Source organism: Entelurus aequoreus, linkage group LG16 (genome assembly GCF_033978785.1).
Source record: "Entelurus aequoreus isolate RoL-2023_Sb linkage group LG16, RoL_Eaeq_v1.1, whole genome shotgun sequence".
NCBI classification, from domain to species: Eukaryota; Metazoa; Chordata; class Actinopteri; order Syngnathiformes; family Syngnathidae; genus Entelurus; species Entelurus aequoreus.
In genome coordinates this window covers 42294410-42320393 of record NC_084746.1, presented here as the reverse complement: position 1 = coordinate 42320393, position 25984 = coordinate 42294410, and the positions used below count along the sequence as shown (strand labels likewise).

At 45.0% G+C, this 25984-nt stretch overlaps 2 protein-coding genes across 25 annotated transcripts in view; one reads left to right on the top strand and one right to left on the bottom strand.

The window, feature by feature from the left end:
* dlg1b (discs large MAGUK scaffold protein 1b) overlaps positions 1-19201 on the top strand; it is a 63401-nt gene extending 44200 nt beyond the window's left edge. For 10 of the 14 annotated variants that reach the window (XM_062022977.1, XM_062022971.1, XM_062022967.1 and 7 more), the window contains 20 exons: positions 8479-8532; positions 9535-9585; positions 9720-9844; positions 10054-10223; positions 10292-10428; positions 11915-12059; positions 12128-12257; positions 13259-13415; positions 14006-14108; positions 14183-14297; positions 14364-14540; positions 14612-14678; positions 15055-15151; positions 17405-17446; positions 17515-17562; positions 17625-17726; positions 17801-17973; positions 18045-18154; positions 18462-18553; positions 18619-19201. In XM_062022977.1, the coding sequence (XP_061878961.1) occupies positions 8479-8532; positions 9535-9585; positions 9720-9844; positions 10054-10223; positions 10292-10428; positions 11915-12059; positions 12128-12257; positions 13259-13415; positions 14006-14108; positions 14183-14297; positions 14364-14540; positions 14612-14678; positions 15055-15151; positions 17405-17446; positions 17515-17562; positions 17625-17726; positions 17801-17973; positions 18045-18154; positions 18462-18553; positions 18619-18725 (2202 nt within the window). In that variant the 3' untranslated portion in view covers positions 18726-19201. Of the gene's footprint in view, positions 1-3020; positions 3040-8478; positions 8533-9534; positions 9586-9719; positions 9845-10053; positions 10224-10291; positions 10429-11914; positions 12060-12127; positions 12258-13258; positions 13416-14005; positions 14109-14182; positions 14298-14363; positions 14541-14611; positions 14679-15054; positions 15152-15404; positions 15439-17404; positions 17447-17514; positions 17563-17624; positions 17727-17800; positions 17974-18044; positions 18155-18461; positions 18554-18618 lie in introns of those variants that run through there. The other 4 variants (XM_062022972.1, XM_062022968.1, XM_062022974.1 and 1 more) reach the window with 2 other exon arrangements.
* rasal2 (RAS protein activator like 2) overlaps positions 18980-25984 on the bottom strand; it is a 19616-nt gene continuing 12611 nt past the window's right edge. For 4 of the 11 annotated variants that reach the window (XM_062022958.1, XM_062022960.1, XM_062022955.1 and 1 more), the window contains 14 exons: positions 25895-25984; positions 25725-25823; positions 25112-25666; positions 24892-25036; positions 23224-23368; positions 22900-23139; positions 22617-22818; positions 22165-22367; positions 20781-21573; positions 20557-20721; positions 20281-20483; positions 20116-20203; positions 19998-20028; positions 18980-19590 (listed from right to left, as the gene is read on the bottom strand). The exon at positions 25895-25984 is cut by the window's right edge and continues 61 nt beyond it. In XM_062022958.1, the coding sequence (XP_061878942.1) occupies positions 19391-19590; positions 19998-20028; positions 20116-20203; positions 20281-20483; positions 20557-20721; positions 20781-21573; positions 22165-22367; positions 22617-22818; positions 22900-23139; positions 23224-23368; positions 24892-25036; positions 25112-25666; positions 25725-25823; positions 25895-25984 (3159 nt within the window). In that variant the 3' untranslated portion in view covers positions 18980-19390. The remainder of the gene's footprint in view (positions 19591-19997; positions 20029-20115; positions 20204-20280; positions 20484-20556; positions 20722-20780; positions 21574-22164; positions 22368-22616; positions 22819-22899; positions 23140-23223; positions 23369-24891; positions 25037-25111; positions 25667-25724; positions 25824-25894) is intronic. The other 7 variants (XM_062022963.1, XM_062022957.1, XM_062022966.1 and 4 more) reach the window with 3 other exon arrangements.

Sequence of the window (25984 nt, the reverse complement as noted above, 5' to 3'; positions counted from 1 at the left end):
AGGTGTGTTATGTCAATGGGTACATGCGTGTTGATGACCTCGTCGTTGGTAGATGTAAAGACAGAGAATACATTGTGTGGGGAGAACTGCTGCTGCTGCGTCATGTGAGCGGCCACATTACTTTTCATCTAACGTCTTACACACACACACCTCTCCTGTGACACGCTGTGTTGGTGCTGTTGCTGGCAGTGTTCCTGTCTCAAAGGTGAGACATTGTAATGTTGTGTTGTGAGAAATGTTCAGGAAATGCTGAAGGCAGCAGTGAGGTGAGGCGCAAACCAGCCTAAATCTTCATCATCTGTGTATGTGAAGACGTTCTCCCGCATAAACAGCAGCATCATGTTGTGTGCAGATGTGAGGAAGCTCTGCAGTAGCACATGCCTTCCCTGGCGTTGCCTAGCAACCTCTGGGCTCCTGACATGCTGCACTACCCCCCACCCCCTGGACTCCACATATCCCTGTTTATTGAATAAAACACACGTACACTGTATTATACCGTACATACCATAGGCTGGCACGGTCCCCTTTGCAGTTGACCACCTATTAATAGTGCTTGAACAATTTTGCTATCTGCCACGTGACGAGTGTAAGTTAGCTGTGTGAGGCATGATAGGAAACTTGACTTTACATGCTGAGTGAGTTCTTTACATGTAGCTGACCTTTAGAGTAAATAGTGGAAACTCAGCAGTCAGTTGAGTGTTAATTACCATTTGTAAAACCCAACTAATTATACATTTCTCAGACCAGTCCATCATGAAAACATTCAGCTCATTCAAGACATCATGATTTATTTATTAACACATTCCAAAAAATGTGCCCAAACTCTACATTTTCATAACACAAATCCCCATTAATATCGAACTTTCTTACTACTTCCAAATATTTCAAACCAAACCATTCCAAAAGCAGTGTGACGATCTATTGAACTTTTCGATATTTAATTTTACAATGCGATTACTGAGTACACTCTCGCCACTTACCTGTCATTTATACCGCTATAAACTTATTTCTTCCTCCTTAGTTGAGGGGAGTCCCGGTTGTGGGAGATGAGATTCAAAAAATTATTTGGCTTTCTTGTGTGACCCCGAAGGGAATAAGTGGTAGAAAATGGATGGATGGATGGATGCTTTCCTGGTGTAATAAAAGTGTGACACAATAAAAGCATCTTGGCTTAATGACCAGGAAGATAATTATCTTATCAGCATTTATTTACTTACAAATCAGCAGAAATGTACAGTGCTGCAGTTTTTTGTGTTGTCATCATGTCTTGCATATAATTAAGTCTGGATTAAAACTTCAGTTCACTTCCTCTAAACCTGATTTCAAAATAAAATATATGTCCGTGACAGGAAGTGAGGTATTTTCAAATAGCAATTACTGTTACCACTTAACTGGAGTTGTCTCGTTTCGCTGCAAATACCAACCTTCAGCTAAATATATACTGCTTTTTAAAGCTTGATTCAAATTAATGACAGCAAAAACTTTCACAGAACTCCGTAAAGAAGCATGGAAGTTGTTTTATTTCACATCTCTTATATTTTCCTTAAGGGCTTATTCTAGAATAAGTTTTCTAAACAGCAAGCAATACAGTAAGAAAACCGGGTATATAAATTTATATTTAATTTTTTAGAGACAAAGCTTTGTGTTGTTATTAATTGCTGATTTCAACATTTTGGCTTTCTCATTGTGTTTCTTGCTGTTTTCCCAATTTTTGCTGGTGTTTTTTGTAATGCCGAGGGCCAATGACAAACAAGTCACGGGCCACATATGGCTCCTTTGCTGCACTTTGGGCACCCTTGCTATAGAAGCTAATTGTTTATGGCCACTATAGTCTTAGTACTGTAGTATATTTGTTTATCCAATGGTCACATATGGGACGCGAGTCACATGGTTGTCTTAGGTCAGCAGGCAGTGGTAAAATCAGCTGTTCACCTGGCTGATTTTTCCTCTTTGCTAAAAAGAGAATAAACAAGGAAGTCCTTAAGCTGCCACCTTGTTTAATCATATATTACTGCTTTTACATAAGCCAGTGTTCAGTTTTCTATACACAATAAATCAACACAAAATTTGTACTTTGGAGCAATGTTCACGGACTTTAGTATTTGACTTGTTAGCTTCCTGTCGCAGGCGAGCGATGATGGTCATGGACTCGTGGTTAAGGGAAGAGTTGTTGAATGTTGGATGAAATAAAATGTTTGATGCATCGCAACAATCAGCCTTAATGCATTGTTGCAGCTCGATAATTTTTGAGCACGTCATGAAATGGGCGTTAGCGAGAAGAGCGGGTGCAGTGGGCGGCTGTGCTCGGGTCGGTGGGGCCACGCTGTCGAGAGCTGCGGAATGACAGGCGTGCGTGTTCAAGTGTTAAAATGCTTGTCTGATTGCGGGTCTGTTGGTTACTCCCTGGGTGGTGTTATGTTAATACTTTTTTTTCTAATATTTTCACGATGGACCAGGAGTTTACCAAAGATCGACTGTTCAATCACGATCGACGGGTTGGCAACCCCTTCTGTAGGACATACACGCAAAGATTTTAGCTAGGAACACCAACCTGCCAACTGCTTTATGATGCTGTGTGACAGGCTGTGTTCTGAAAATGACTTTTAAAAAGTAAAAATGTATAGTTACTTGTTACTTTACCAAAAAAGTAATTTAATTACTATTTAATAAATGTAATTAATTACTAGGGAAATTAATTATTACATTACTTAAAAAAAAAAAAAAAAAAAAAAAAAATACCTTCAGATATTTGGCATAATGCCGTTGAGATAAGTTTTATATGAGAGCCGTGTGTGCCTTTAAAAGATGGTGCCTGTTGCCTAGTGACGTATGACGTCAGCGAGTCCACTCAGTCTGAGTCTCACATGCATTCTAGCTTGAGCTTTTTTTCATTAGCTTAGCAAGCTCTCAGTGGAAGTTTGTCAGCTCTGATGGCAGCTATTTTCAATCTTTCACTGGGTTGTTACCTCCGCTTAATAAATATTGAATGTGCTTCCAGGGCTTTATGCTGTTCTCAACAAACGGGGTATTGTTTGGATGGTAAGTTTGTCACTTTAATCATTGACATGTTGATCAATATTCCCCCTGACCCTCGTAGTACTAGCGCGCAGTGCAGTTTGTGTCAAGTTTTAAGGTGGTGAGAAAAACGTATTTTACTGACCAGTTCCTTCAACTAAGACCTTCTTTCTTCTGTGTAGGAAGACTATGTATGTGAGCTAGGAGGAGCTGTGCTGCAGCCCCGCTCCCCTCTGTGCATGGCCCAGGAGGGAGGGATGCACACAAAGTGATCACTGACACTTCCGCGTCAATCACTTGTCCATGTGGTTATGGTTATAGTTTAAGTTTGTTTCAAACATGCTATACAGTTGTGCGAGACTTTACTCTGGAATGATCAAATTTGTATTAATTCATTTTAGGAGCAAAATGCGTTGATAGGGTTGAAATCCTTATTGGCCCATGTGCGACAGGTTGTTTTTTTCAAGTCGCACGGTCTATTTTTGGGCACATTTGCGAGTAAATTTGTCGAACCGTACAGCCCTGCTGTAAATCTAAATTGAAAAACTAATACAATAAAATAAGTTTATCGTATTGTTCTTGAGAAGAAGGAAGTCCTATCTGTTTGAAATTAAGATATTGTGCATCCGTAGTGTTTATGTAAAGCAGTGTCTGTTTTTGTACTATTGCTGTTTGGACTCAGCCTAAATAACTGAAGTATAGATTATTATTTTTATGGTTTGTTTTTGTTTCACCGCTCTTGCAGCAATTATGTTATCGTGAGCCATATATCGCATTGTTTTGTGAGGTACACTGAGATTTTTCAGCCCTACATTCCAATATAAGAACATTGAAGGAAACAATGTTCCACATCCCTACAATTCCCACGTTCCCCATATTTCCAAATGTAATATTCAGCATTTCAGTTTAGCTTCAGTATTCACACATTGTACACATTGTTTTTCTTGTTCTTATAATTGTTGAGGTCAGCAAACTGGTAATTGTGTGCATGCAGCCTGCAGGTGGCTCTGCAGACACACAGATCTCTTGAAAAAGCTCTGTTGGAAATGAGAGCTGTATCCAACAAGATGTCGCACGTGCCACAAAAAAACTACTTTTCTTGACTATTGGTGCCGGATTTTGTGTATTTGGACCCTCATAAGTCCCGGAAATTTTAACTTAAATCATGGATGCATGGCGGATATATTTATAAAATCTTGCCTTCTTCAAAACTTACTCCAAACAAGCCGTTTAAAATTTGTTAGTGATGTATTTTGTCTTCTTTACGTCAGCGGATATCTCCATATATAATAAGGTAGAGGGTTACCTGAAGAGCTTTGTGTAAATATGCCATTTTTATCCAGTTGTAGTCATAAGTTTGTTCTTTTTCTCTATCCAGAGGCAGACTGGCTTGTACTTGCATGCTAAAATACTCTGCTGTTGATATTTTTTAATAAAAAGTAGCATATAGTTCTAACTTATAGTTATCAGTAAACTCTATAGAAGTGCCAAAAACTACATTATGGCTGACGAGATGGAGAAAAAGTCGAAGGGGGCTTCGCCTGGAGAGTGGCTTCGGCATGTAAATAAGGCCGCCTTCAGAACGGCACATTCTGAAGATACGGTCAGCAAGTGGCTTGAATATGGTCTGTAAAACATAATTTATGCACATTTTTGACCAAAGCACCACCATTACATATAATGTTGACCATAAGGAAGTTTTTAAATATAGTAAAAAAAAAAAATCATAATATGATAGCTTTAATAGTTTCCAGTCATAAGGATGTGGTGATCTGAAATGACTATTAGACACATGTTTTAGACAGTGATAGACATGTGAACATGTGCCCACTCCACTTGTCACGCTCCTACGCCGCAGCGCCTGAAAGTGAGGGACTCATTGATTATTCATTCATTGGGCGGAGCACCCCCACCCCCTCGTGCTGACATGTAGTCCACTAACTGTCAATGTCACACTAAGCCAGCGTGTTGTTCATCAACGTTGGGAATCTCCTCCATGTCCGCGCGGCAGGTCTTCACCTCCAAGGCCGTAAACGGCGGCGATGGGAAGTCAAGTTGGGTCGACGTCAGTCCACTTAGGCAGCCCGCCATCCTACATGGCCGGCCGCAGGTCCACGCATCGCTTGCCACGTTCACCGCGTGCACAGTGCCGGCTTCCTGTCGCGCTCGTAGCCGCTTCCTCAACCTGCGTGACAGTGTCAAGAGAAGTCCCACCAAGAGCACGGTCAAGGTGGGGGCCCGGCCGGACATTCCATGGGTGCCCTTCACCTACGGCAAGGTAGACTGAGAGGTTAAAGGTACCAAACCTCATCGCTCTGTTATTCGTATCGTATATTGCTGGTTCGATGTGGTCTAATCTTTGACCGCTTGTGATTGAAATGTGATTGGTTCAGGATTAGGAAGTGTCTGTGGTAGACTGTTCTACCTCATGTCTAACTTCATTACACTCCAAAGATCGTTGAAACGGGAAGGCTCACTCCCAAGCATCAGTTTGTGAACGTTGTTTGGACTGATGGAGCTCCGTGTTTGGCGGCTTAGAGTGCGTCCCAGTGGATCAATGTGGTCGATGCGTGCTAATTTTAGCAACACTGGGTTTTCCGCTCTTGAGCAGCGCTTACTGCTGGCGGCTTGGTGAGGTCCTGCTCTTGTGTAACAGAGGTCACCATGATGAAGGCTCGTCCTTCTCTTCCTGCTTTTAGGTTGATGAGACAAAGCCATACTTGCTACTTAAAGGGAAACTGCCTTTTTCGAATGTTGCCTTTCGTTTACAATCATTATGAAAAACATGATGGATGTTTTTTTATTTTTTAACGCTTTCTCAAAAGTAAATAAATGCGATCAAAAGTCTGCTTACAATGGAGCCTATGGGAGCCGCTCTATTCTGCCTATAACCCCCTAAAAGCATCCAAACACCTCCATTATGGTTTTCTATACATGCTGTAAGTATATATGTAATATAGTAACAGGCACATTTATAATAACATTTAATACTTACGTTCATTTTAAGCGTAATATCAGTAATACTTGGTAAATATTCAAATGACGAAATGTATTGTTGGCGCTTTTTAGATGTTTTTTTATTGGGTTTTATGGGCGGAATAGAGGATCTCCCATTGGTTACGCTATAAGCAGACTTTTATTTACGAGTTAGAATGCATAAAAAATTAATGCCTCAAATTAACCTTCAGGCATTAATTTAAAAAATGCCTCAAGATGTGCGGTTTTTTTTTTCAACTCCATCACTGATTACTGCTCACTGCAGACTTCATGAGAGCCAACAAACATAATTAAACATCACTTACTGTACAATGTCTGCTGTCATTAGGATGCCGACTGCTAGAATGTTCCTTTATTCCCAATTAGTTGAAGGATGACTCATAATCCTTGCGAAGAAAAGGGGGGTGGGACCAAGCGTTTTTTCGTGTCGTTCTCGCCATTCCCAAGTCTAAATTGGCTGTCAAAATGTACCAACTTCTCAAAATACGTCTTTATTTTTCTACTATCCAGGGGAGAGGCATGATTTATGATCTACAATAAAGTTTGACGAGCAAGGAAACGAGGAAGCAGCTGACCAGTTGATCATGTCAACATTGACACACAAGCTTATGATCACGGCGCCGCTATAGTTTGTCTGCGTTAGCGCATATAATAACAATATCAGTAATACTTGGTAATATTCAAATCACAAAATGTAAATGTGGTATTGTTGGCGCTTTTTAGATGTTTTTTTTATTGGGTTTAATGGGCGGAATAGAGGCTCATCCAATGGTTATGCTATAAGCAGACTTTTATTTACTAGTTAGAATGCATAAAAAAAAATCCATCCATCATGTCTTTCATAATGATTGTGAACGATAGACAAAATTCCCCCCAAAAAGTGCAATTCCCCTTTAAGGGTTGCCATCCTACATTTCCGTCTTTTCAGTCTTATATATGTGTTTTAAATGTTGTAATCATGTTCTATAATATAGATGTCATATCATAATTTCGGTGTGTTTTTAAATCTATCTCTTCTTTGTAAGCCCTTGAGGGGGCGTGTTTCTATGCAACGCTGAGCGAGTAGGTAGGGGTTGGAGCCGACCCTTGACCTCTGACCAATCACAATAGAGTAGGTGTAGTGGCGGGATGAGGCTGTGTACATGCACTACAGATTTAATCCTACTTTTGTACACAACTTAATATTTATTGAGTATTTGTGTGATGGTCAACAATTTGGTAACAATTGGGGCTGCACGATTTTGAGAAAAAAAACCTAATTGCAAATTTTTTCTTAAAAATTAAGATTCAATTTGCGATTATTATATTTTATACATAAAAAGGCAAAAATATTGTTACTTTTAGACTGTCAATCAACATATACTTGTCTCAAAGTGCCACGCATTAGAACAATATGCAATAATTGACTATAAAAAATATTTGGCTTTATGCAGACCGACTCAGATCTTTTGTCTACATAATGCTCTTAAACTGAATAAATAACCAATAAAAACTATAGTTTATAATGTAATCATAATAATGCAATATAATAACGCAGGTAACCATTTATAGGAATTTAGACTTTTATTCCTCATTACTATAGAATTGTTTACAATTGTACTGTTATGCTAAATAAACGAACAAAATATTTAATTGCCTCATTTTTGTAAGGATAAATTTTATCTAAATAGATATTGAACATCTTAAAGTCCTTTTTTTCCCCCCAGTTAGAAAAATGAGTTCGGACGTTGTCTTTTTGTTTATTGCTTGATCACGACGCCATCTTCGCTCGTTTGTCCGTGTTTATGGGCTCATATTGCCCATCCAATTTGAGGATGAAACATTTCCACAACGGGATGTTTGGCTTTATATTATGTTTTTCTCCTAACATGTGTTACTTTGCGGCACTACTAACTGGCGGGTCGCGAGGATCTCTGTACTGTGAGTGTGTTGGCGGCGGCACTCCGCTCTATTCTCCGCCAAGACAAAGATTGTATATGACTTATAAGAGGGGTCACTTTGTTCAGTTAATTCTACTGATAAAAACGCATGGAATTGCTGAGAGTCTTGCAGAGAGTAAGACGTATTTCTTCCTGTTCAAAGTGAGAGAAGAACAATTGCGAGGCTCAATTTTGCTTGGCGAACATGGCTTTCACTCCAATACCGGTGCTGGCGAATAAAATAAAAAAAACCTCAGCCTCTTGCGGTTCTTTACTGCACTAAAAACCTTGATGTCGATTCAATTGTGATTAATCGTGCAGCCCTAGTAACAATCTAGTACACGTTGAGTGTCTCAAGGGTAAGTAGAACCAGCATGGCTCCTCCCAGTCACATGGGAATACACCTTTTATCCTTCCTGCCAATATACTGTATAAGTCAGGACTGGACCTGTGATAGCACAGCCAGGAGAGTGCAACCTTTGAACTCGATGTCAGTACTGTCCATCTGAGACGTGTCCTCTAAAGCAGTCATGTCTCCTCTCTTTAGGCCAATCCCCCTCCTGTTGTGGTGAATGCCGACAGTTTGGACACGCCCCCTTATGTGAGTGTGACACCTGACACTTCGATGCCTGCACAAAAAACACTTGCATCGAGTACACTCAGCGTATTCAAACTTATATCTAGGACACTTTTACAGGGAGTACAATTACATCTAGTGCACTCATACAGGAAGTGCTGTTACATTCAAGGCTAGTAAACTCATACTAAATATACTCTAGTATACACATCTGAAATATATTTACAGGAAGTACTCATACATCAAGTAAACTCATAATTAATATACCTAAAACAAGTATACTTCATTTAGTACACTTGCAGTAATAATAATAATATGAATTTATATAGCGTTTTTTTAGGTACTCAAAGATGCTTTACGTGAACTAAACAGACAGAAAAAAGCAACAGGACACTAAGATAATTACTCCTGCATCTAATACACTCAATGTAAATATACTTACGGGAAGTAGTCTTCCATCTAGTACACGCATCGTAAATATACTCATGGGAAGTACTTTCTGCATCTAGTATACTTGTGGTAAATATACTTACAGGAAGTACAATTACATTCAAGACTAGAAAACTCATAGTAAATATACAGTACTTACAGGAAGTACATTTACATCTACTATACTCTAAATAAATATACTCACAGGCAGTGTTGGGAAAATTCATTTTAATGTAATTAGTTCTTCCAAACACTTTCAAAAAATACATTTATTGACTAACCAAATTCCTCAATAAATTTTACTTTTTTTGAAAAACCTTCAAATATCTGTGAGTGTCTGCCTTTCAAAAGGCAGAGGCAGTTAAGTGACATGAGTAAGTGGAAATGGAGTTTGCAGTTAGCATTGAGTGTTGACTGTGTTCGCTGTGTGTTAGCGCTAGTTAATAAAGCTGAATAAAGAACAGGCCATATTTTAGTGTAACGGTAACACTGTTGTAACATTTTAAATGATAATTAACATTAACAATGAGTACACTTACAGTAAATACACTCAGAGGAAGTATGACTAACATTTATGGTTTGTGTGCATTTGTGCAGGTGAACGGAACCGAGGCAGACTACGAGTATGAGGAGATCACATTGGAGAGGGTGAGTTGGCTGCAGTCTAGAATTAACTTCTTCCAGCAGGTTCTGAAAGGTTGTAATGGACCACATTTTGACTAAAGACAAACAATATATTCATTAATGTTTTGAACTTTCCCTCACCCCTCTGTGGTCTTCAGGGGAATTCGGGTCTGGGCTTCAGCATCGCGGGCGGCATCGACAACCCCCACATCGGTGAAGACCCCAGCATATTTATCACCAAAGTCATCCCAGGGGGTGCCGCCGCCCAGGATGGACGGCTCAGGTGAGAGGAAGATATGGTGTGTGTTACCCCCCCCAGGCAGCGTGTTGCTTTCACTGTCTCATTGATAATAGAAGAGCCCAATGTCAGCTGATCACGATGATGATGCTCTCAGGTGTCTTGTCAGCAATGAGTACATAGTGGGTTATGGTGTTTGTCCACCAGGGGGTGATGGTGAAACTGAACATCAGTGAATGCTTGTGGTTCTTCAGGGTCAATGATGTCATCCTGCGTGTCAATGAGGTGGATGTTCGCGATGTGACACACAGTCGGGCAGTGGAGGCGTTAAAGGAGGCAGGCTCTCTAGTTCGACTGTACGTGCGTAGGAGGAAGCCTCTTTCTGAGAAAGTGATGGAGATCAAACTGGTGAAAGGACCCAAAGGTAAACAGTGAGCCCACCCAAAAAGCTCCATGTGATGATCTGTGTGATGGAGCGCTGCTGCTTCTCAGGTCTGGGCTTCAGTATAGCGGGTGGCGTGGGCAACCAGCACATCCCCGGTGACAACAGCATCTATGTGACCAAGATTATTGAGGGTGGAGCTGCGCACAAAGACGGCCGACTGCAGATCGGTGACAAACTCCTGGCTGTAAGGACTCTTCATCATCATCATCATCATTATCACCACCATGCTAGTTCAGTGTCATGTATATACAGTTATTTTCCAAATAGTGGTCTGTTGAAGTGTTTTAATGTTCATTGGGAACAAGGCAGATTATATTCTAAATCCAAATATATAGGAAAAACTGAACTATCTGTCATTACTAGACAAAAAATTAACATTTGCTTGTTTAGAAATAGCGGGGGTGTGAAGTTAACACAGTAGAGCTACTTCTTGCACCTTTACACAGGTGTTCTAGCTAACAGACTATTTCTTAGTTTTCTATTAGATAATGATCGGTATTGAAATTTTGTTGGTCTGAAACTAAGATTCTGCTTCCTTGTGTGTTTGTTCTGTTGAAACATTTACATTTTATTATTCAGCGTGCTTTGAAGGAGAATTGCACTTTTTTTAAAAAGGTGCCTACCCTTCACAATGATTATGAGAAACAAGACGACGTAAATAAAAGTCAATTTACAATGGAGCCAATGGGGGGTCCTCTTTTCTGCCCATAAAGCCCTCTAAATAACCATCCAAAAAGTGTCAGCACTCCATTTACATTTCGTGACCTGAATTTTAACTAAGTATTAGCGATATTGTTATAATTGCTAACGCAAACAAACTATTTTTAGCGGCGCATTGTCTCAGACCGAAAAGCTTGTTACTGCTCTATTGACTGGTGAGCTGCTGCATCGCCTCTGAGCTAGTGGAAGTTTATTCTAGATCATAAATAATGTCTCACCTGGACAGAAGAAGGATGAGGACGTAATCGACAAATTTGCCAACTTTGGCATCCAATTAGACCCAGAAATGTCAAAAGACACGAAAAGACGCTTGGTGTGTGTTGTTTCCACCCCCATTTTTTCTTCACGTGGATTATGAGTCATTCATCTAAACGGGAATATAGCAAGATTATATCAGTCGGCATCCCAGTGACGGCAGACTTAAGTGATATTTTATTATGTTTAGCTCTCATGAAGTCTGCATTGAGCAGTAATCAGTGATGTTGGAAAAAAGCTAACTTCGTGATGCGTTTTTTATAATTAATGCGCCGCGTTTGCTTAAAATGTGCAAAGTACGTAAATATTAGATATTATAAATGTACCTGTCACTACATTACATATATACTTACATCATGTATGTGAAACCATAATGGAGGGTTTTGGATGTTTTTTAGAGCGTTTTACAGGCAGAATAGAGCGACTCCAATTTGAGCGACACTCCGTTGTAATATTTATAATGCTTTTAAAAATAGATAAACATAAGTGAGCTTGTATTACATAAGTATGGTAGACGATAGGCAAAATTCGTCAAGTGCAGTTCCCTATAAGGCAACTGATCCATGATTCATGCTGTGTAAACCATGATGCTCGCAGTCGCGACTTCTTGTCTTCACAGAACCGTGCTGGAATTCAGTTTTGTCTGAAACTCAAGTTGTGTGTGTGTGTGTGTGTGTGTGTGTGTGTGTGCACAGGTGAACAGTAGTTGTCTAGAAGAAGTTAGTCATGAGCACGCCGTCACTGCCTTGAAGAACACTCCTGACGTGGTCTACTTGAAAGTGGCCAAACCCAACAGTGTCTTCATTACCGATACATTCGGACCTCCAGACCTCACCAACTGTGAGCTGCTTCTTGCCTCCTCCTCGCTGCCATCACCATGCTGTGACTCTGCCTCTTTTGTGTTGCAGCCTTCTCGCAGCATCTGGAGAACCATATCACTCCTCCTAACTTTCTGGCTCAGCCCCTCCCTTTGCCGGCCTCATCTGGACGCTACTCGCCGACGCCCAAGAGCATGCTGGGAGATGATGACATGTCACGGTATAAAATGCATTTAAACATGAACATTTTGTACCACTTTAAAGTTGCACTTCGCACACACACACACACACACACACACACACACACACACACACACACACACACACACACACACACACACACACACACACACACACACACACACACACACACACACACTTGTTGAACGTCATGTGTCCACTAGAGCAGTGGTTCTCAAATGGGGGTATGCGTACCCCTGGGGGTACTTGAAGGTATGCCAAGGGGTACGTGAGATTTTTTTAAAATATTCTAAAAATAGCAACAATTAAAAAATAATTTATAAATATATTTATTGAATAATACTTCAACAAAATATGAATGTAAGTTCATAAACTGAACATCAAATCAAGTAGGCTATTCCATTCATTACCATAAACCCAGAGTTTCCCCCATGCCATGATGGTTTGACCCTCACTAAAATGTCTGTCAAAAAGAACTGTGAAAAGAAATGCAACAATGCAATATTCAATGTTGACAGCTAGATTTTTTTTGGACATGTTCCATAAATATTGATGTTAAAGATTTATTTTTGTTGTGAAGAAATGTTTAGAATTAAGTTCATGAATCCAGATGGATCTCTATTACAATCCCCAAAGAGGGCACTTTAAGTTGATGATTACTTCTATGTGTAGAAATCTTTATAATTGAATCACTTGTTTTTCAACAAGTTTTTAGTTATTTTTATGTTTTTTTCAGAATAGTTCAAGAAAGACCACTACAAATGAGCAATATTTTGCACTGTTATACAATTTAATAAATCAATAAATTAATAAATGTTACTTCTTTATCTCTTTTTTTCAACCAAAAATGCTTAGCTCTGATTAGGGGGTACTTGAATTAAAAAAAATGTTCACAGGGGGTACATCACTGAAAAAAGGTTGAGAACCACTGCACTAGAGGGCACTAAAGTGATGAGATGATGAAAAGATTGAAAAGTGTACAAATTAAATGTAGACTAATGCAAATGTTTGCTTCCACAGGGAACCTAGGAAGGTGGTGCTGCATCGCGGCGCCACAGGTTTGGGCTTCAACATTGTTGGTGGCGAGGATGGCGAGGGCATCTTCATCTCCTTCATCCTGGCTGGCGGTCCCGCAGACCTTTGTGGGGAGCTGAGGAAAGGAGATCGCCTGGTGTCTGTACGTCACTAAAGACTAGGAGTGTGTCTGGTTACATTTGAACCAATACGAGTACCAAATCTACTTCAAAAATGGTGCAACGGTACCATAAAATAAAACATGCACATTTTGTGACAAAGTTGAACAGGCTAGTGACTAAAATATGATTGATATATAGTAATATAAGTAAGATATATTGATGACTATGATATAAATAAAAGAAGTAAGCGATATGTTAAAAAATAAGAAATAAAATATCCAACGAATTGTCATACATTTTGCAGTAATACAGAACACAGAAAATGTGCAAAAAAGACTCCCTAGGTCAGACTAATGTTTGATGATCAAAATTTCCGGTGTTCCTGAATGCAACCCCCCTCTAACAGTCACTGGTGCATAATGAGGAAGTGCTGTGTTGTTGTTGTGGCTACTGGCTAGTCTAGTATGGCTGTGTTATGAAGGCTGCTAATGGCGTGTTAAGGCAGGCAATGAAGGACGCTACATTACCTCCAAGAATGTTACTTGCACTGAGCTGAGTTTGTATTCACTTAGCGTCTGAATAAGGCACCAATAGCGGCTTCTTTGATTGGTCCATGTGTGCTCGCTTGTAGGTAAATGGCGTGGACCTTCGCAGCGCCACGCACGAGCAGGCCGCTGCCGCCCTGAAGAACGCCGGGCAGACAGTGACCATCATGGCCCACTACAGGCCAGAGGGTGAGGGGCGTCAAAGTCACGTGACTGTCACGGCGTAAACATGTTGGTGACGTGAAGGTGCGCTGGTCTTTCAGAGTATGGGCGCTTTGAGGCCAAGATCCACGACCTGAGAGAGCAGATGATGAACAGCAGCATCAGTTCTGGTTCAGGTTCCCTGCGGACCAACCAGAAAAGGTCGTTGTACGTCAGGTGAGGCTCTGGAAAGTTCTCATATGTCCGTGCACAGCCCCTAACCGCGTTTCCCACCACCCCCAGGGCTCTCTTCGACTACGACAAGACCCGGGACTCGGGTCTTCCCAGTCAGGGTCTGGACTTTAAGTTCGGAGACATTCTTCATGTGGTCAACGCCTCTGACGATGAGTGGTGGCAGGCTCGCCAGATGACGGCCCGCGGCGAGGCGGAGGATGTTGGCGTGATCCCCAGCAAGCGGAGGTGGGTCCTAGGTCAGCTGACCGCTGTGACCTCGTGGGCGCCTTTTGACCTTTTGACATTTGACCTGGCAGGGTGGAGAAGAAGGAGCGAGCCCGCTTGAAGACGGTCAAGTTCAACCCGAAGTCTCGTGAGCGAGGGGTGAGTGACGCTAACGATGTAACCGCATGTCGCTGACCTGTCGGCGTCTCGGCTCCGCCTCCAAGCGCCGCCATCACGCCAAACGCTACGCTGGCTAACGTCCCTGAGCAACACCTGCATGCCCACCTACCCCCTCGACTGTCTGGTCCCCCCACCCTTATCACTCACCTGGAGCATGTGACATCATCATGTCACAAGCCCCGCCTCCCTCAACCTACCTGACTGACTTAAACATGCACAACTGTTGCTATGGTGAGTGAGTGTGTTGTGTGTGTGTGCTCCTCTTCCTCACCTTCATCCTCTCTACATCCCCCACTGCAACTGACTGACGAGAGTTTGACCTTGACGTGACGTGCTCTTCCTCCACTTCCTGTAGTCGCTCAGTGACAAGCGTAAAAAGAGCGTCTTTCCCAGAACGTTCCTCTTCTACAAGAATCGGGAGACGAGCGAGCAGGAGAGCAGCGACTTGGAGCGTGAGTATGGCGCCACCGGGGGGCGCTGCGTTGGCCAGCTGACGGGTCAGCGACAGGAAGAGAGATCAGCCGGGTGACCTAGTTGTCACGGCAATGGGGCCAGCCCACAAATATTTTACAATTGGACCCTCCCTCACCTCCCCCGTGCTCCCAAAAATGGCCGCCACGCGTTGCGTCTGCTCTCTCGCTCTGTCGCTGAAACGCAGTAACCTTTTCTTCTTTTTTGTGCTTCTTCTTCTCTTGTCGCCTTCAGGACGTCACCGACATGCTCCTCGCCAAGGGACTCAGTAAGTCGCCTCAAGCCCCGCCCACCTGTGTCCACCAGCAGTAAATTAGTTATGACTAAAACTGCGTCTCAAATGGAATACTTTGAATACACTGTGTACTTAGTTGCTGAGTGTGTGAGTCTTGACTGTGTAGTACTGTCATTACACACTTACTGAAATAATACCACAATATTTATATTTTCTCCTTTTAATGTTGAATTGTACCCACTCAGGCTAACTGCTCCCCTTCTGCTATGTAGCCAAGAAGGCACTTAAAATGCAAAGTCTCAATTAGTGCACTTGTGTACTTACACTTAGTATTTGAGTGTATAAGTATGTTCATACTGAGAAGTGCTTTAAAATGCAGTACACTACTTAGTGGAAGGGGAGGGACAATTCACCAAAAAAGGGAGAAAAATATTGTAGTATTGCAATCTTAGTAAGTGCATAATGATGGGGATGAATTTGTGAGAGTACTACAATGTCAACAGTCACACACTCAGCTCAGTACACTGCAGCAGGGGTCTGAAACTCAATTTACCTGGGGGCCGCTGGAGGCAGAGTCTGGGTGAGGCTGGGCCGCACCAGGTTTTCCACGTTGAAAAAAATTCACATTTTCGCAAATTTTTTTTAAGCACAAAATATGATGAGAAATAAACAAATTAAGAATTAATAAGAAAATAAGTAAAAATACATGTTTGGGGATATGGAGTGTATTTTAATTTCTCCTGGTGTCACTGTTGTGTTTAGCCAACGCACGGAGAACGTCATGTCCGCAATGTGCTTCATTTTCTGCAGCGTCCTTTATTTTTTACCCTCGATGTTGATGTCCTTCATGACACCATGGCATTTGTAGATGGTTCAAAGTACCGGGATAGCGAGTGCAGAAAGGCGGCTGCTCCTGCAGTGTTATCTGCTGTTACACGCAAAAGAAGCGGAAAGGACAGCGCGCCAGTTACCATGAATTGATTAACGTGGACCCCGACTTAAACAAGTTGAAAAACTAATTCGGGTGTTACCATTTAGTGGTCAATTGTACGGAATATGTACTTCACTGTGCAATCTACGAATAAAGTTTCAATCAATCAAAGCGCTGTTGTTGTAAACATAGTAATAAAAGACAGAATCAAATACAAATATTTGTAGTGTTCATGGTGTGAGGCAATGCAAATAGCACCATGCATATACAAAATAATGACCCACAAATAACGGTGTGACCCTATACTTGGTCCGGGTTATTGGGGACAGTTTTGTGATTTTGTGCCTGAGCCTTTTGTTGCAGTGCCTTTTGTGTTCTGTTGAAACCGTAGTTTTTGTTTTTTGGGATCCACCACAGTAAGCCATGACATATACGCATAATGTCCCGCTTGGTAGCAACTTTGAAAAAAATGTTTGGAAGTGTTTTGAGCGCAGGGCGCTGGGACGAATGTCTGCGTGTGCCCAACAGAAACGAGGCAGCCAGCCAGGCAGGGAAGAAAACTCTCCGTGGCAACGCGGCTGTAACGTTTACTCCATGGAGAAATGCTTCTCTGCTTGCATCAAGCTCGGTCCATGTCCCGCCCCCGAGAGCCTTACGCCCCATTGTGATTGGTCGGCCCGTTGAGCTCCACACACAACAGTGTCAAGTGCCATTCATGTAAAACTCGAGGGCTCCACTAACAATAGACTTTCATATTAAGGCGTGGGCCGCGAGTTTGAGACCCCTGCTGTACTAAGCACACTTATTGTGACGAGTGTTTACCTTTCAAGTGTACTGATGCAAGTGTTCTATTTGAGACACTTTTTTAGTTCCTGGTGGACACCCCTGCTCCCCCCACACTCCCCACCTCCGCCAGGCGTCGTCTTCGTCCTCGTGGTGTTGTCCCCGCTGCTGTCTCCAGGACCTCCTCCAGGCTCCGCCTCCTGCTGCCATGTTTTACTCCCACAGCCCCCATGTTGAAGTGCAAAGCATGACGGGAGGCGTGACATGTGACTTCTTGTCTTTCAGAACACGTCACCTCGAACGCCAGCGATAGCGAAAGTAGCTACCGTAAGTGTGGCGCCGCCGCCAACATGGCTTCGCGTTACTGTAATGGTGCTGACCTGTTTGTGTTGCAGGCGGACAGGAGTGTGTCATTTCCTATGAAGCCGTCAGTCAACAGAAAGGTAACAGCTTGCTTGATTGCCGCCATGTTGGACTTTTCTCATGTCATCTCGGTGTTCTGCAGTCGACTACGCGCGGCCCGTCATCATCCTCGGGCCCATGAAGGACCGCGTCAACGACGACCTCATCTCTGAGTTCCCAGACAAGTTTGGATCATGTGTCCCACGTGAGTCGAGCGACACGCCGCGTTCTGTTTGTGTGCGTCGGCGTCTGACGGCAGCTCGTGTGTTTGGCGAACAGACACGACACGGCCCAAGCGTGACTACGAGGTGGACGGTCGGGATTATCATTTTGTGGCGTCCCGCGAGCAGATGGAGAAGGACATCCAGGAGCACAAGTTCATCGAGGCGGGGCAGTACAACAACCATCTGTACGGAACCAGCGTCCAGTCCGTCCGAGAGGTGGCCCAGAAGGTAGACGTTGCCTTCCGCCACATTGTCGCCCTCTGCTGCCCACAAATGCTAACGCACTCTTTGCGGCCCAGGGTAAACATTGCATCCTGGATGTGTCGGGCAACGCCATTAAGCGACTCCAGCTCGCTCTTCTTCATCCGATCGCTGTCTTCATCAAGCCCAAGTCGGTGGAGAACATCATGTGAGTGACGCACGCCTGCCCACCCCCCCTCCTCACCCCCACTTCAGTGGATCTGTATGTTAAAGTTGAAGTACCAAAATGATTGTCACACACACACACACACACACACACACACACACACACACACACACACACACACTAGGTGTGGTGAAATTTGTCCTCTGCATTTGACCCAACCCCTTGTTCACCCCCCTGGGAGGTGAGGGGAGCAGTGGGCAGCAGCAGTGGGCAGCAGCGGTGGGCGCGCCCGGGAATCATTTTTGGTGATTTTAACCCCCAATTCCCGTGTGATGTGGGCCTCCTGCAGGGAAATGAACAAGCGGCTGACAGAGGATCAAAGCAGGAAGACGTTTGAACGTGCTGCCAAACTGGAGCATGAGTTCACTGAGCACTTCACAGGTAAATGGACTCTTCTTTTGAAAACTGTCCAAAAATGTCATGTGTGTGTGTATATATGATTGCAGCCATTGTGCAAGGAGACACACTGGAGGAAATCTACGAGCAAACTAAGCAGATCATCGAGGACCAGTCGGGTCCGTTCATATGGGTCCAGTCCAAGGAGAAGTTGTGAACACCGCCCACTTTTATTTTGAAAATTCCACCTGCCCTTCACCCCCCCCTTGTGGGACATTCTTGGACACCCTGAAGGACCTAAAAAGACATCTCTTTATTGTGTGGTCGACACAAAAAGCAACTTTGCACGTCGGAGCATTAAGAGCGTGCCCCCCTCAACCCCCATCTCACCTGCACTCCTCTGCTGCCACTAGAGGGCGCTGTCTGCTTTTTACTGCTCACATTAACCCTTTAATGAGGACAAAATGGTGGAATTGAACATTATACTTCAAAGTTTACTAAGAGCTCTTTAAATTCTCAATAGAGTTGTTGCAGTGACCTGCAGGTGGCATCGTAGTGCAGGACAAGGATTTTAAAGGAGCTAAACTGCCTATTTTGTTATAAAAAGTCTATATTGAACTCTGCATTATCACTAATCTTTATTTTGATCACTTCCTGCCTTTTTTTAACCTAATAAAATCTGTTGAAGCTGTATCCACGGAGACAAACATGTTTACTAGCAGCTTTTATTGTGAACAGCAAACATTGGAGTGTCTTCAGTAGCTCGACGGGAAGTGGAGAAATAAATTACAACTAAGAAATAATCCCATAAAAACATCTCCACTTCAAACATTAAAAAAAGTTAGAAAACATTTTTACACACAACCCTGCAGTATTTACATGCTAAGCTTCATCCTCCCCCTGTGGTTGGCCAATCAGCAGCTGCTGTTCTTGAACTCTCCGTTCTCTGTGATTGACAGCTTGGTGGGGTTGCCGGGCGACAAGCCATTGCGGAGGTTCCCCGAGCCGTAGCGCTCCTTCACTTGTGTCAGCGCCGCCATTAGACGTGAGTTTGTAGCGTCCAGCGAGCAGATCCGCTTCTCCTGATTGGACAGACAAAGTGGCGAGGCAGCAAGTCAGGCTGACAGCTAAAACAACGTGTCAGGTTCAAATCTCATCGCAACTAAAAGGCAATTTGTATTCCTTTTTCCTCAGAGGTCATCGACGCATTCCAACCTAATTAATCGAATCGGTATCGTGTGTCCTTGAAACTAGCATCTTTTTATGCTGCGATGTGGTTATGACCTGACATGAAGTAACTCAAATCGAACAAACTAGGAAGCAACAAAAGCCAACATTTGAGTTGGGCAGGGCCAAACCAAAAAAAAAACAACACCCACACATCTGCAACCTGTCTAACAAACATGATGCTAGGCTGCTGCATGATCGGCTGAACAGGTTAGAGATGTGTTGTGTCAGTCAGGGAGGGGGCGGGGTTTCAGTTACTTGCCTGCTTTGTTTATTTTGCGTCCGTTACTGACCTGGAATCAGTCAAGAGACAAAGCAGCACTGCTTCATCATCATCATCACAGTCACGTGATGATGATGATGGTTCCTGTATGACGTACCTGAGCATCAATGACTTCCTGTTTAGCTTCAATAACTTCTTGCATCTCTGCGTGGTCACGCTTTAGCTCCTCCTCCACCGCCATCAACCTGCACGCACACAGAGTGGTAAGGTGGGGGGGGGGGGGGGGGACATCGGGCTAATGTAGGGGTGGGCATGACCTAACCTGCAGAGGATGTTCTTCATCTGCACGTCCTTCTCTTCTTGCTGACGCCTGAGTCGCTCTTCGCTGTCGTCAAGGCGTGACTTGTAGTCGAGGAGGAGCGTCTTCATGGAGAGTTCCTGGGCGACCAGACGCCGTTCGTACTCTCCCAGGCGCTGCCCCGACACCCGCAGGCGCTCTTTCAGCCGCCATATCTCCAGCTCGTACTGCCAAGGGGGGGCGCAGTCAAGTTTTGAGGATCGGCTCTCTTTTTACAAAGTTAAATCACTTCCTGTTTACCTTCTCAGAGTTCTTGCCCTCCTCACGGTTCCGCCCCCCTTCATCCTCGCCATCATGGTGGTCCTCCTGGAATTGACCGTTGCTGAGCACCCAAGCTGCCGTCCTCTCCACAGGAGACATGGCTGCTGCTGCTGCCGCCGCCTCCGCCTCCGCCGGGGACGCCACCTGTCACGTTCCCACAAGTTTCTTATAGGGTGGACAACCTGAGGTCAATCAATTATTACCTGCTGCTTGGTGCCGTCTCTCAGAGGCGGGGCAATGGCGTCCCCACAGCAGGGGGACGCTGGATTGGCTGTCGGCGTAAGCTCTGTGGTGGTGGCGCTGCTGCTACGGCGTGAGGTGCATTGTGTCTTGGTCCCGCCCCTTCCCCGGCTCTGTTGCTCCACCTTCACAATGTGGGCGGTGCCCGTCGTTGCCATGCCCTGTCGAGGGATGGCGATTGCTGTCATGGCGCACGGCGGGAGCTCAGGGGGCCCATGGCAGCACAGCGTGGAGCTGCGAGCGCTGCGTTTGCTGCCAGACCCGTCCAGGCTGCTGTCGGACGCCACTTGACCTTTCACCCCCTGCCGGCTGCCGTCCGAGCTTCCGCTGCTCAGGTTCTCCGAGCTGGACGCGGAGTGGGCGGCGGGGTTGCTCAGGTGGTAGACGGGGTTCTGGAAGGAAAGCGGCTGCAGGCTGCGTTGATGCTTGACTGGCGGCTGCAGCGGACGCCTGGTCTGCGGCGCGCTCTGCGGCTGAGCGTCTCTGGGCGGAGCTTTGCTTTGTGGCGCCGCTAACTGGGGGGGGTTTGCGGTTGCAACTGAGGCCTGGGAGCCTGCCCTGTTGAGATGGGGCGGGGCCTCAGGCGTCCTCTGAGCGTCCTGCAGGTCCACCATAGAGACACTGCGGCCACCCGCCGGCGTCTCGTCTCGCTCCTCCTGGTCCAAAAAACCGGCGGCACTGCAAAGTTTCTGCTGGGCCGGCGGGGAGCGAGACCCTCGAACGACAGCCTTCGCCAACTCGCCGCCAGGACATCGGCTGCACGAGTCGGCAGAAAGTGAGGTCAGTGTCAGCACAGAGTAAAGACTTACCGTATTTTTCAAAGTATAAGTCGCTCCGGAGTATAAGTCGCACCGGCCGAAAATGCATAATAAAGAAGGAAAAAAACATAAGTCGCACTGGAGTATAAGTCGCATTTTTGGGGGAAATTGATTTGATAAAACCCAACACCAAGAATAGACATTTGAAAGGCAATTTAAAATAAAGAATAGTGAACAACAGGCTGAATAAGTGTACGTTATATGACGCATAAATAACCAACTGAAACGTGCCTGGTATGTTAACGTAACATATTATGGTAAGAGTCATTCAAATAACTATAACATATAGAACATGCTATACGTTTACCAAACAATCTGTCACTCCTAATCGCTAAATCCCATGAAATCTTATACGTCTAGTCTCTTACGTGAATGAGCTAAATAATATTTGATATTTTACGGTAATGTGTTAATAATTTCACACAAGTCACTCCTGAGTATAAGTCGCACCCCCGGCCAAACTATGAAAAAAAACGGCGACTTATAGTCCGAAAAATACGGTACTCTGACTGGCCAGCGGATTGCTCACCTGTCTGACGGGTCCTCGAAGATTCGCTGCAGGCCCGAGGACAGACTACCGCTCATGTTGTGGGCGGAGCTATGGTGGTCCTGGAAAGGACGCAGCTGCTGTTGAATGGGCGTGGGGGCCGCCAGGCTGCGAGAAATGTCTCCCAAAATTCTCGGCAATGGGCCCAGCTTGGCGACGGTGGCCTGCAGGAAGGAATTTTCACGCTGGCGTGTCGTATTTTGCGTGTGCGTGTGAGCGGGCGGCACCAGGATGCGGTGGTGGTGGTGGGGAGTGGAGCACCGAGACCAAGATGGTGGCCAGACAGGAAGTGAAGAGAAGGAGGGAGGGACACAATGAAGGAAACTTAATGGAATCAAACTGAAAGACGACTCATGCTGCGTTAGGTCACATGGGTGAAGGGGGCGGAGTTAGGCCATGCTTTGATGAATGAAGGGACAATGGGTCAAACCTACCTTGTCCAGCTGAGAGACCACATCCCACAGGAGCGCGTGAAGCAGGGACAGCTCTCGGCCGAGGTCCACATAACCCTCGAAGCCCGGCGTGCTGGACAGCGTCTCGGCGTTGGAGATCTCCGTCAGGAACCGCATCATTCCCGCCCACTCGTGCTCTAAGAAGTCGTTCATGAAGGACATGTACTCTTCCTTGGTCCCGAACCTGCGCGATACGTAACAGGGACATCCACTGTCACCATGGCAACCTCTGGACCTGATGAGAAGGAACTCGGGAGCAGCCTACTTGGCGAAGTTGGCCAGGTTCTGGATGACTTTGGCAATGAGAGTGAGGGTTCGAGACGTGCGCTCATCGGGATATTCCTGCATCAGCTGGAACAGCGACGGCGACATGATGGCGGGACACAGGAAGCGCAGGAAGAGCGAGGCGCTGATCAAACGCTTGCTGATGTCCTGCTGGTGGCCGCGAGCCGCGCACTGCTGCGTCCACGCCGCGAACACTTCCTTCAACTCGCGGGGGAACACGCTGCAACACACAGGAAGTCAGGACCTAACGCAGGAAGTGAGGCCCTGAGCAACAAAATGGGCATGGTGGCGGTTGCCATGGTACCAGTGGGAGTTGATGATCTTGCAAAACGCCAACTCGCAGCACATCTTCAAGTTGCTTTGATGCTCGGACAAACTGCTGCTGGAACATCGACTTGGATCCACCTCGCAGTTCTCGTCTGACTCGTACAAGGCTCGGATGAACTCACCTGGACACGCACACTCAGCTTATCTTTCATATGACAACGATTACGCTAGGGCTGCACGATTAATCAACACTGAGGTTTTATTAGCGCGATAAAAAACCGCAAGAGGTGGAGTTTTTTTCCCTTTTTCTTCATTTCATTTGAGTGACAGACATGTTCGCCAATGAGAATTGTTGAGCCTGGTGTCCTTTGCCTTCTGGCCAATCAAAAGTGTTTAAGGAGACAGCAAGTTTGTGTGCGCTGCAGTGGAGGAAGCCTTTACGCTAATTACTTTAACAGTAGATTTAACTGAACGCAGTGAGCCCTCTTTAGTCATTCACAATCTTTTGTCTTGTCGGGGGGCGGACAGCAAGACTGCTGGCTTACACACACAGGATTCACGGACATCGTGTCCGTCGCCACTCGCCATTAAGAAGTTCCGCAGAATAACAATAATGGAGGAAAATATGATTACAAAGTCAAAATGTACCGTTGTGGGAATATTTCAGCTTGGACAAACGAGCGAGAATGATCATGTGATGGCAATAAACAAAGACAACTCGCTGTATTTTAGTTTGATATTTACTAAAGTTAAATTTTTGCTTACAGAAATAGCTCACTTTTATTGTTTTGTTTATTTAGGATAAGTAAAAGGTATTTACCTTTCAATTACAGTACAATAAAAATAATTCTACAGTAATGAGAAATAAACGTTTATATCCTTTTAAATGGTTACTTGCATTATTATTATACATTGTGATTACATTAGAGCAGCAGATAATGCTTGTGCTTCCTCCTAGTGTGTGAATGTTGTCTTGTTGTCTGTCTGTGTTGGCCCTGCCATGAGGGCGACTTGTCCAGGGTGACCCCGCCTTCCGCCCGAGTTAAGTTAAAGTTAAAGTACCAATGATTGTCACACACACTAGGTGTGGCGAAATTTGTCCTCTGCATTTGACCCATCCCCTTGTTCACGCCCGGGAATTATTTTTGGTGATTTAACCCCCAATTCCAACCCTTGATGCTGAGTGCCAAGCAGGGAGGTGATGGGTCCCATTTTTATAGTCTTTGGTATGACTCGGCCGGGGTTTGAACTCACAACCTACCGATCTCAGAGTGGACACTCTAACCACTAGGCCGGAGTGCAGCTGAGATAGGCTCCAGCACCCCCCGGGACCGCAAAAAGGGACAAGCGGTAGAAAATGGATGGATGATTACATTACATTATAGACTCTGAACAGTTTTTATCGATTATTTCTTCAGTTTGAAAGCATGATGTAGACAAAAGCTCTGAGTCTGCATAAAACCAAATATTTTTTAAAGTCAATTATTGCATTTTGTTCTAATGTGTGACACCTTGAGACCAGAATATGTTGACTGACAGTCTAAATAACATGTCTTCCTTTGCTATTTTATGCATTTTTATGTATAAAACAACAATTGCAAAGCGAATCGCAATTTTAGAGAGAAAAAACGCAATTAGGGTTTTTCTTAAAATGGTGCAGCCCTAGATCACGTGACGAAACCACACACGTGTGGCGTGTTCTCACCAAGCGCGTCGTGCAGGTAGGCGTGTCCGACCAGTTTGAGGAACTCTTCGATGGCTTTGGTCGCCAGCGTGTTCTCCCGGAAGATGAGGACCTGGTGGTCGGCACAGCGGTCCACCTCTGACATCACCAAGTCGGTCAGGAAGTCCTGAGGGAACCAGAAGAAACGCCATGATTGTACAGTGCCGCTGAGCCGATAGGCTGTGGGGGGGCGGAGTCTGACCTTAGCCTTCCCCGTGCTGTGCAGGATGTGCACGAGGGCGGCAGCCATTTCCTCCTTGTTCTTGACGCTGATGACGGGCTCCAGCACGGAGCACAGCGTGCTGTAATCGTTGGTGATGAACTCGGCGAACTCCTTGTACTGCTCCATGGGGAGGATGGCGATGGTCTGGAAGCGCGACTTGATGCGGAGGGAAGGTCCGCCCCCTTTGGCCTTGGCGGCGGTGGGTGTGCTTAAGGGGTACCACCTCTCCACATACTGCCGCCCCGTCACGCTGGCCAAAGGAATATTGACCAGCCCGACGTAGTTATTTTTGTCCTTCTTCTTCTTCCGATCCACGTCGCGGTACACGTGCACAGTGATGCTGTGCACGGCGGGCAGGTCAGCCAGGTGGAAGTACTCTCCCCAGAAGAGGCCATCTTGGCGAGGCTTGCTGGTGGTGCGGGCATACAGGACGTCATCCAAACACAGCTCACAGAAGTACTTCTTTTTGGGGGGCAGGTCTTTCGCCTCAATGATCCACAGCCGAAGAAGATGCTCCGCCCTGCGACAATTGTCCTAGGAAAGCAAACGCCGTTTTAAGAGGCGTGCGGCGGCGAGGACATACTTCACTCACCTTGTTGGGCTGGACGATTCTCCTTAGGTTCTCCATCCACTTGTCTCGCTCCGTCGACGATGGGCAGCTGAAGCACTTGGTCCCACCTGAGTGGGTCACCTGACAGGAAGGAGGTGGAGCAAACAGCTTTGACATCATCTCGTGGTAACGAAGAGGCAGGCTTCGCTAACCTCGAAGCAGAAGTCCTGACCCAGAATGCTGCTGTGCACAGGCTTGACTATCACTTCGTCCTCCATGTTGAGATCCAACGCCTCCAACGC